Source organism: Phaseolus vulgaris, chromosome 2 (assembly GCF_051622355.1).
Source record: "Phaseolus vulgaris cultivar YP4 chromosome 2, ASM5162235v1, whole genome shotgun sequence".
Taxonomy (NCBI): Eukaryota; Viridiplantae; Streptophyta; class Magnoliopsida; order Fabales; family Fabaceae; genus Phaseolus; species Phaseolus vulgaris.
Window position 1 is genome coordinate 17,745,790 of NC_143499.1, and position 8,452 is coordinate 17,754,241.

Here is an 8,452-nt window from a genome sequence, read left to right on the forward strand (position 1 = left end):
TAGTTTGATAACTTTTGAAGCAATGCCTATACAATCCTTAATCTACCTACACTTAACAAAACCATTTTGATTATAAGAAATGATTCTACTAGAGACAACAAAAAGTCTATCAGCCAAAATCTTATATAACTTTGAATTTAAAGTTGACAACAATAATTGGTTGAAAATCTTTAATTGCATTAGCACTCAGAAACCTTCGGAATAAGGGAGGAAACATTGAAATTCATGCTAGAAAGAAACCAACTTAGAACAAAAAGATTGCCTACAACAACACAAACATTAGAATTAATGATATTTCATCAAGCATGAAAGAAAACTCCTTTATAGCCATCAAGAAGAGAGGCACTAACATAATTAAGAGCAAACATAACCTGCTTATTTTAATCATTGTCAAGGAACTTAGTTAAAACCTCATTCTCTTATTTGGAAACCAAATTAGGAATACATTTAGATATTAAACCACTTTTATGGTTTAGGGAGATAAAGGATCTATCTTCAACAACATATAACTCCTTATAATAAGCTAAGATATGATATTTAATATGCTTTCGATCTTCAATAAAATTATCTTCATGAAGAATTTTTAAAATGCCACTAGAATTATGCATTTTCTAACAACAACAAAGAAAAAAAAATGTCCCTATCACCATCATTGAACAAAATTAACTTGGCATTCTCTTTCTAGTACATATCATGACTATCCAAAGGAAGATTCAACTCATCCATAGCCAACCTTTCTTTAGCAAGGAAGGGATTTAGATCATTGGAACTAACTAACTCAATCTAATCTTGTATGGCTTTTCAGAAATCTTGCTTCTCAATGGAAAAAAATATGTGTTCCTAAAAATTCCTATTCCAAGATTTAAGATAGAGTTTCTACCTTTGCAATTTCTTCTACATGATGAACATGATGTTGAACAAGGCCTTGATGCCTCCAAATCTCTATGGATTGCTTGAAGACTGGATGTAGCTTGTGTGTGTGTGTTATGATTAGTTTGAATTGTAAACCAACTCTTAGTTAGGATTTAAAGTTGGTTTAAATCAAATCCTTTTGAAAAAGAGTGTTTTACAAAGAAGTGAAAGAACAACCAGTTGTTTTATCGTTTCAATCGGTTGTTTGACACTTCGTGTTTTTGAAACAGGTTTGACAAAGCTTGAATTGATTGACTTTGTTGTCAAACCAATTCAATCGGTTGTTTAAACAATTCAATCAATTGTTTTTTGAAATTTCTTAACAAAATTTGTTAAGTTTGGTAAATCTGTTTTAGCTTATTCAAAACTGTTTTGTCTCCTTCATTAAATGCGTTTAACTGCCTTTTGGAGTTTATGTAAGTGGTGTTAACGCAACTGGCTAAAGGGATAAGAGATTAATCTTTTAAAAAATAGTTTTCTCCACGATTTACATAAAGCTTTGGTTGAACTTGCCAAATGTGGAATATGATTGTGTGTAATCTTTTGTGATTCAATCTGTATCAAATGTGTTCTTTCCTTATTCTCTCTTGATTTGTAGAGAGTTGTGTTTCACAAAGTCAGAGGGTGTTTTGATCTATGGTGAGATGATTTTCAAAAGGAAATGTGTGTTCTTGAGGGGTTCAAGATCACTTCTTTGGTGTGTGTATGTTTGTAATCTGTGATTGATTGCATAGTGGAATAACCAGTGGTTTCTGGGGACTGAATGTAGTTATTGGTGTAAGAGTGAATCAGTATAAAGTTGTTGTGTGATTCTTTCTTTCCCTAATCTCAATTGTATTGGCTTTTAGTTGTTTTTATAAACTGCAACAACCGGTTGATTTTCTGGAAATCAACTAATGAGTGTTCAGAAACAAACTAGATGAAATTGAAGTGATTACAAGAAACAATGCTAGGTTGGTTTTCAAAGGTTACAATCAAGAGGAAGGAATAGACTATGATGAAACCTTTGCACCTGTGGCCAGATTGGAAGCTGTGAGATTGCTGCTTGCCTTTGCCTGCATGAGTGGTTTCAAACTGTTCCAAATGGATGTGAAGAGTGCCTTTTCAAATGGGTTTATTATTGAGGAGGTCTCTGTCTCACAACCACCTGATTTTAAGGATCATCAACATCCCAATCATATTTACAAGCTGAAGAACGCTTCAGATGGGCTCAAACAAGATCCAAGACAGTGGTATCATAACTATGAGAGAGGCAAAATTGATAAGACTCTTTTCATTAAAAAGTCCAAATGTGTTATCATTTTAGTTTAAATTTATGTTGATGACATCATATTTGGTGCTACTAATGATAGTTTATGTGAAGAATTTGTGGCAGCAATGCAAGGGGAGTTTGAAATGTCTATGATGGGAGAATTATCATTCTTCTTAGGGCTACATGTTAAGCAATCAAAGGATGTCATCTTCCTTAGCCAAACCAAGTATTACAATGAGATTCTCAAGAAGTTTGAAATGGAAAACTGCAAAGAAGCATCCACACCAATGTCCACAAGTTGTTATATGGATGCTGACTTGGCTGGAACATCAGTAAATCAAACCAAATTCAGAGGATTGATTGGTTCTTTGCTTTGTGATAACAACAAGTGCTATTAATCTCACAAATAATCAGATTCAACATTCAAGGAGAAAGGACATTGAAATTCGCCATCATTTTATAGGAGATCATGTGAGCAATGGGGATTGTGAAGTTCATTTTATTGAAATTGGAAGACAACTTGCAAATATCTTCACCAAGCCACTGCCCAAGAAGAAATGAGTTGGTTATTCTTGATTCTCATATTCTCATATTCTCATATTCTTACTTAATTATGTTCTTAGCAACTTGTCTCACTCTATTTGAGAAGACAAGTAAGGGGAGATTTATCTGGCTTTATGTGTTGAACAACTGCAATTTATCTGGTTTTTTATATGGTTTAAATCTAGTGTATATTTGTTGCTGCTTTGCTATGATTCTGCACCTATTTCACTGGTTTTCTCATTGATTTTGTTGGTTTTCTAGTTGGAAACCACTTGATGAAAACTGGTTCATTAGTGTTGTTTAAACCTGCACTTTATTGCTATCTGGTACATGCACAATTGTTGTTTTGCAGGTGCTTTCAAATTCAAACAAAACAAGACAAGCAAACCAGGGATTTGCCTTCATCAAATAAGGGGAGATTTTTGAAGATAGACTTTGATGTCTCCAAATCTATGAATATTGGTTGAAGGCTTTTCTATTGCTTGTGTGTGTGGGTTTTGGGTAGTTTGAATTTGTAATCAACTCATAGATTTGATCCAAGGTTGTTTGATTTTAATCCTTTTTGAAAAAGATGTGTTTTCAAAGAGAAGTTGAAAATCAACCTGTTGAATTGTCGTTTCAATCGGTTTTTTACACTCAGAGGTTTTTGAAAAGGATTTGAAACTGTTTCACTTTGGTTGACTTTGCTGTCAATCCAATTCAATTGGTTGTTTCGAAAAATCAGCCGATTGATTTTTGAATTTTCTTAACAAAATTATGTTAAGTTAGCTCAATCTGTATTAATTGATTTGAAACTGATTTGGCTTTTGCATTAATTGTTTGTAACAACTTATTGGAGTATATATAATATGTTTTACGCTCCTAGTTGTTATTGATTCACAAGATTGCTTTCAAATCAAGTTTTTCCAAGATTTCTTAAGGCTTTGGATTCTTTCAACGAGTGGAAAAGGATTGCACTGTATTTTCTTCTTTACAATCTGTAATTGTATCAGGTGCAATAATTTTTTTTCTCTTGACAATTGTAATTATGTAATAACTGTTGGTGTCCAGATTCAGAGGGTGTTCTGAATTTTGTGTTGTGTTTGGCAAAGGTGGTGTGTGTTCTTGAAGGGTTCAAGATCACCACTTTGGTGGGTGTGTTGTAATCAAGGTGTTGTGATTGCATAGAGGAATTCTCATAAGTTTTCTGAGGACTGGATGTAACTCTTGGCTAAGAGTGAACTAGTATAAATTTACTGTGTGAATCCCTCATCTCTTTAAATCTATTTTTGCTTGAAGTTTGTAACTGCCACTATAAACAATCGATTGTTTCGCAAAAACAACCGGTTGATTTTCTGCTATTTTTGTGAAAACTGCTTTTAGTTTCAGTTGAACATTTTTGTGATTAATTGATTCTCTTTGGCCTTCATTGTACCTTCAAAATTTGCGAAAATTTTCTACAAACAATCCACCCTCCTCTTGTTTAAGGCCTACAATTCTAACAATTTCAACATTACTTAAGCTATCTCAACACGGAGTAACAAGGATAACAAGAATTCTACTTGACGAATCTAAGTGTGAAAAACCATGGAGAATTCTTAAGCAACAAAGAACTAACCTTTTGATGAATTACACCCCATAGTCGTAGCAAGCCAGTGCTCCTTCTCGATATATATAGGTGTATGTCTCGATCTTACTCGGGTATTTACTACACATTGAGTCAACTTAGTCACAATATTCATCCGCAGAGTGTCTGAACTCGAGTGATCATACTGACGTCGAGCTAGGTCGCCTTACCAGGCATTTAAACAACCAATCATACACACATGACGCCTACTCGGATAATCTTACCCAGGTAGGTTGTCTTATCGTGTGCGAACAAATAAACAAATCTAATGCACCATCTTTTAAGAACAACTTTTCATTGGGTGACCTCGTTAAAAAACCTTCGTGAGGGAAAAAGAGTGTCCCTTTAAACACTACATCGTTCAGAAAGAAAGCATTAACAAAATGTCTTAACTGAAATAAAATTTGAGATTCGCTCTATTCCACGTTCAAGGTACAGCACCCCCTCGAGAGTTTCAAGCTTGTAAGCCCCGTTTCTAAGCACCTCAACTACGCGGAATGGGCAGTCCACTTCAGAGACAACTTATTCTCCAACTGGTAGGGGTGAGCCTTTCGCATCACCAAGTCGGCAACCAGGAACCGATGAGGCTTCAACTTTGTCTTTTTCCTAGCTTCACCCTTCTCTTCAAAGCCTCGAAGTTAATGCGAGCTTGTTCGCGCACTTCATCTAGCAGATCCAGGTTCACCTTCCTTCCTTCGTTAGACTCCTCAATAACAAAGTTCTGGAAATGGGGAAAGCTGTCTTGGATATCAACTTGTATAATGGCGCCATACCCATATACCAAACTGAAGGGCGTCTCCGTAGTTGTTGATGAGGAGTTGTGATAAACCCACAAAATTCGAGGAACTTCTTCTGACCAAGTACCTTTGGCCTTCTCCAGTTTGCTCTTCAACCCTTTGAGCAAGACTTTTTTGGCAGACTCAACTTGGTCGTTCGTCTGAGGGTGTTATATTGAAGAAATTATTTGTTTTGATGTTGAGCTTTGAGCATAGCTTGTACAACTGCTGACTTGCGAACTGGGTTCCATTGTCGGACACCAAGTGTCTAGGGATCCCAAAGCGACATACAATGTTTTTCCACACAAAATGTTGCACCTTGTGAGCAGTTATTTGTGTGACTGGCTCGGCTTCAATCCACTTCGTGAAGTATTCAATGGCTATTATGAGATACTTCATCTGACGAATCGCCAAAGGGAAATGAGCCAAGATGTTTATTCCCCAGGTATAGAAAGGCCATGGGCTATAGATTGACTGCAACTCCTCGACTGGTGTGTGATGCCAATCAGCATGCTTTTGACACTGCTTGCATCGTTGTGCATGCTTCACGCAATCCTCCTTCATAGTCGACCAATAATACCCAACTCGGACGACCTTCAACAAGAGAGCTCTTCCTCAGACATTACTTCCACAAATGCCTTCGTGAACCTCCCCCATGATGCAGGTACACTGATCCCCACTTACACAAGTGAAGATTGAGTGGGTATAACCATGATGAAGCAGCTTGCCATCTACAAGGGTATACTTTCCCGCATTCCTCTTAACCATCTTAACCTCCGTAGGGTTAGAATTGTTGGCCTAAAACAAAAGAGGGGGTGAATTGTTTTCAAACGTTTTTCGCAAACTTTGAAGGTATGGAGAAAGCCTATGAAGAATCAAAACTAAAGGATTAAGAATGCACAAATCACAAAACTATTTTTGTTGATTCCCAGAAACCACTGGGTATTCCACTAAGTAATCAACCACAGATTACAAAACACAAACATCAAAGAGGTGATCTTAAACCCTTTAAGAACACTCACCCTTTTTGATACACAATCACTACAAGTCAGAACACCCTCTGACTGTAGACACCAGTACCTTACAAGTTTTACAATTATGAAACGAATACAAGTAAAAACAGAAAATATCACACCTGATACACAAGGATTACAGTAGTTTCCTATTCAACTCTTAAACCAAAGGAAAGCCTTAAGCAATCTTGAAAATCTTTAATCTTTTTGGTAATCTGATCACTAGTGCAAAAAGAAGAAAAGGATACGCTTTATTTAGTGCGGCTTTTGCGCTACCCGCTTTCGAAAAAAACGCGGTGGCATTTTTGAAATTATTTTGATTTACGAATGCGGTTATTTGAATAACCGCACTTGTAAATCAAAGCGCTTGATTTACGAATGCGGTTATTTGAATAACCGCATTCGTAAATCAAAATTCTTTGATTTACGAATGCGGTTTTACCTTTAACCGCATTCGTAAATCCTTTTTTACCTTAAATTTTGAAGCGCGCCACACACAATTTCAAACTTTATTTCTCGTCTTTGCCTCCGTTTCGCGTTTGCACTCTGAGTTCGTCTCCTTCTACTGCATCTGCATTCCATTTGTGCAATGTAAGTTTCTTGAACTCTCTTTTTTCCTCTTCATCTTCACAAATATATGCATAAATGTTTTTCGTTTTTCTTATATATGTTTTTTTCCTTGCATTAGTGGTCTCGAAGCACTCTTTCATTGTCTTCGTGGTTTCTTGTGGATTTTTTGGTTTGCTCCGTTGCTGCTTCCCTGCCTGTCCGTCGTCGCTTCTGCTGCCGCCACCGTTGTTCGCTCTCGTGACTCTTCATCAATCTTGGCTTCACACAAGATTGACGATGTTTTAAAATTTTTAATTTTTTTTAATGATTCGGCATATACAAGTGCGGTTAAAGCAAATAACCGCACTTGTAAATGGTATTTATAAATGCGGCTCTATATAGCCGCATTTATATTTTTTGATTTACAAGTGTGTGTTGATCAAATGCGGTTATAAAGCCGCATTTATAAATTCAAAACAACCGCATTTATTTTATGTTTCTGCACTAGTGGATCTATTTTCCTTCAGAGATGTAAACACCAGTTATATAGTCTCAAAAATATTCGTTTAAGACTTTTAATCAAGGGCCAAAACAATTTAGAATTATGGAAAAAAGATTTACCAAACTTAACAAATTTTGTTAAGATTTATAAAAAAAATCGATTGAAAACTTGATTCAATCGATTGAATTAGCCTTAACTGTGAGATCATCCAATTTCAGCTTTTTCAAATCTTTTTAAAAAACCACTAATTATAAAACAACCGATTGAAACGATAAACCAACAAGTTATTTTTCACTACTTTGAATAACACTTTTCTTTTGAAAGAACTTGATTGATCCAATTTTGGATTAAGCTAAGAGTGGATTGAAAAATTCTAATCTACCCAGAACCCATGCCCACAAGCAACAACCCAACCTTCAAGCAAACTTTATGGATTTGGATACATCAAAGCTTTAAGTTCAATAATCTCCCCTATTTGATGAAGGCAAATCCCTTATTTGCTCGAGATGTTTTGTTTGAATTTGTTGATACCTGCAAAACATCTAAAATATACAGTACCAGAGAGTAATCATATCCATATCCCCTTGCACCACCAAACCAGTTTTCACTATGTGATTTTCACAAGGAAAATCAACAAAATCAATGTGAAAAAACAGTATTAGTAAGATGCACAATCAGAGTTTCTGTAGCAGCTAACCAGCAATTAAACAACTTTAAACCAACAACCAAACAACATGGAAACTCAACCAAACCAGAAACCAAACTAGATAATTCTCAAAGCATACAAACAACATTGAAACTAAACCAAACTAGAATAATTCTCCCCCTATTTGTCTTCACAAATAGAATAATAGGAGAGATAAAAACAGAATTAAGAAAGAGTTCGAGAATCAATAATACCCAACACATTTCTTAAGAGAAAAAACCTATCCTTTGGCAAAGGCTTAGTGAATATGTCTGGCAGTTTCTTTGCTTTTTCAATGAATTTCACATCTCAATCTCCATTACTGACATGATCCCCTATGAAGTGATGACGAATCTCTATGTGCTTAGTTATGGAGTGTTGAATATGATTTTTGGTAAGATTTATAGCACTTGTATTGTCACACAGCAAATGCACCTTGCTAACTTTCAACCTAAAATCTTCTAGTTGTTGTTTAATCCAAAAAGTTTGTGCACAACAACTTCCAACAACAATGTATTCGGCTTCAGCAGTTGAAAGGACTACACAAGCTTGCTTTTTGCTATGCCAAGATATGAGACTTGAGCCAAGAAGATGACAAGTCCCACCTGTGATTT

At 35.7% G+C, this 8,452-nt stretch overlaps 1 protein-coding gene and 1 long non-coding RNA gene across 2 annotated transcripts; one reads left to right on the forward strand and one right to left on the reverse strand.

Moving 5' to 3' along the window:
• Positions 1-4,902: 4,902 nt before the first annotated feature.
• On the reverse strand, positions 4,903-5,653 carry LOC137809113 (uncharacterized). Its single transcript, XM_068610254.1, has 2 exons — positions 5,381-5,653; positions 4,903-5,250 (listed from the first exon to the last, which is right to left on the reverse strand). Exons 1-2 carry the CDS (start codon positions 5,651-5,653, stop codon positions 4,903-4,905), a joined length of 621 nt encoding a protein of 206 aa, XP_068466355.1.
• A 668-nt stretch (positions 5,654-6,321) lies between these two features.
• On the forward strand, positions 6,322-7,151 carry LOC150029030 (uncharacterized). The gene is made up of 2 exons (XR_016519031.1): positions 6,322-6,693; positions 6,791-7,151. It is a non-coding gene; the product is annotated as an uncharacterized LOC150029030 (long non-coding RNA).
• Positions 7,152-8,452: the final 1,301 nt, after the last annotated feature.

Excerpts from the sequence above, each read along its gene's own strand:
- LOC137809113 (XM_068610254.1), bottom strand. The coding sequence starts at position 5,653 with ATGAAGGAGGATTGCGTGAAGCATGCACAACGATGCAAGCAGTGTCAA. Across the intron at positions 5,251-5,380 it reads ATTTTGTGTGGAAAAACATT|ACGAACGACCAAGTTGAGTC; the intron begins GTATGTCGCTTT and ends TAACACCCTCAG.